Below are 884 nucleotides of genomic sequence, written 5' to 3' on the forward strand. Positions count from 1 at the left end.
CTTGTTTAGCAAAATGGCTATCTCTTGGTGAGACAAGTATGGTGGGCCTCACCACATGGCTATCTCTTGGTAGTTCATTTTACTAAATGAGCCGCCACCTCATATCCGCACGCGCGAACACACACGTGTGTGTGTATTAAAAGGAATGTATAACTTACCAAGTAGAGAGACGCAAAGGATGCAAATGTGATCAAGATCAGAGGCCAAAATCCCAAAAAGAATGTTGCACCAGTTGCTACAAGAAGCTTTGCACGTGGAATTAAACCCTGATTTAACAAGTAGACATTTTACATATTAGGGGAAAAGAGCTATCAGTCTCAGAATAAAGGCAGAAAAATAAAAAAAATACTTCAACACTCACTAATAGGAACATCACTAGAAGGCACACTAATTTTAAACGAATGGTGAAAACTTCAGAAAGAGGAACACCACTAGAAGTCCCAGAAAAGAAACAAATACCTGAAACATTGTGGATACCTGAAAACATTTTGGGGACACGGCTTATTGTGTTACTGAGATATAGCATGTATCAGATATGCTGGATACAAGCTAGCTGTGACCGATGTGAAAAAGGGTATGAAATATCTAGCCATGTTCAGTAATATAGATTAGTTGAATGAAAAAAACTACAACGAAGATGTTTATGGTTATCATAATTTAGGATCCATCTCTTACCCACCTGATATGATCCCAAGAATCCCAACCTAACAGAGCAGACACCAGTGGAACCATTAATCCATGATTTAATATTGAGATGGTTTGAGTTGTGTTTAATTTATCGTAGATGTAGATTTTATCATTTTAATGCATGCATCTCTTGGAAGCATGTATGCCACAATGTCCTTCCAAATAAAAGAACGAAGTTTCAACACAATTTCCTCTTA

At 37.4% G+C, this 884-nt stretch overlaps 1 protein-coding gene across 1 annotated transcript in view; it reads right to left on the reverse strand.

Moving 5' to 3' along the window:
• LOC109834307 overlaps positions 1–884 on the reverse strand; it is a 15,935-nt gene that overhangs the window by 8,700 nt on the left and 6,351 nt on the right. The window contains exon 3 of the mRNA XM_020402297.1: positions 159–266. Within this exon, the coding sequence (XP_020257886.1) occupies positions 159–266 (108 nt within the window). The remainder of the gene's footprint in view (positions 1–158; positions 267–884) is intronic.

The sequence above is a fragment of the Asparagus officinalis genome, chromosome 3 (assembly GCF_001876935.1).
Source record: "Asparagus officinalis chromosome 3, Aspof.V1, whole genome shotgun sequence".
Classification (NCBI taxonomy): Eukaryota; Viridiplantae; Streptophyta; class Magnoliopsida; order Asparagales; family Asparagaceae; genus Asparagus; species Asparagus officinalis.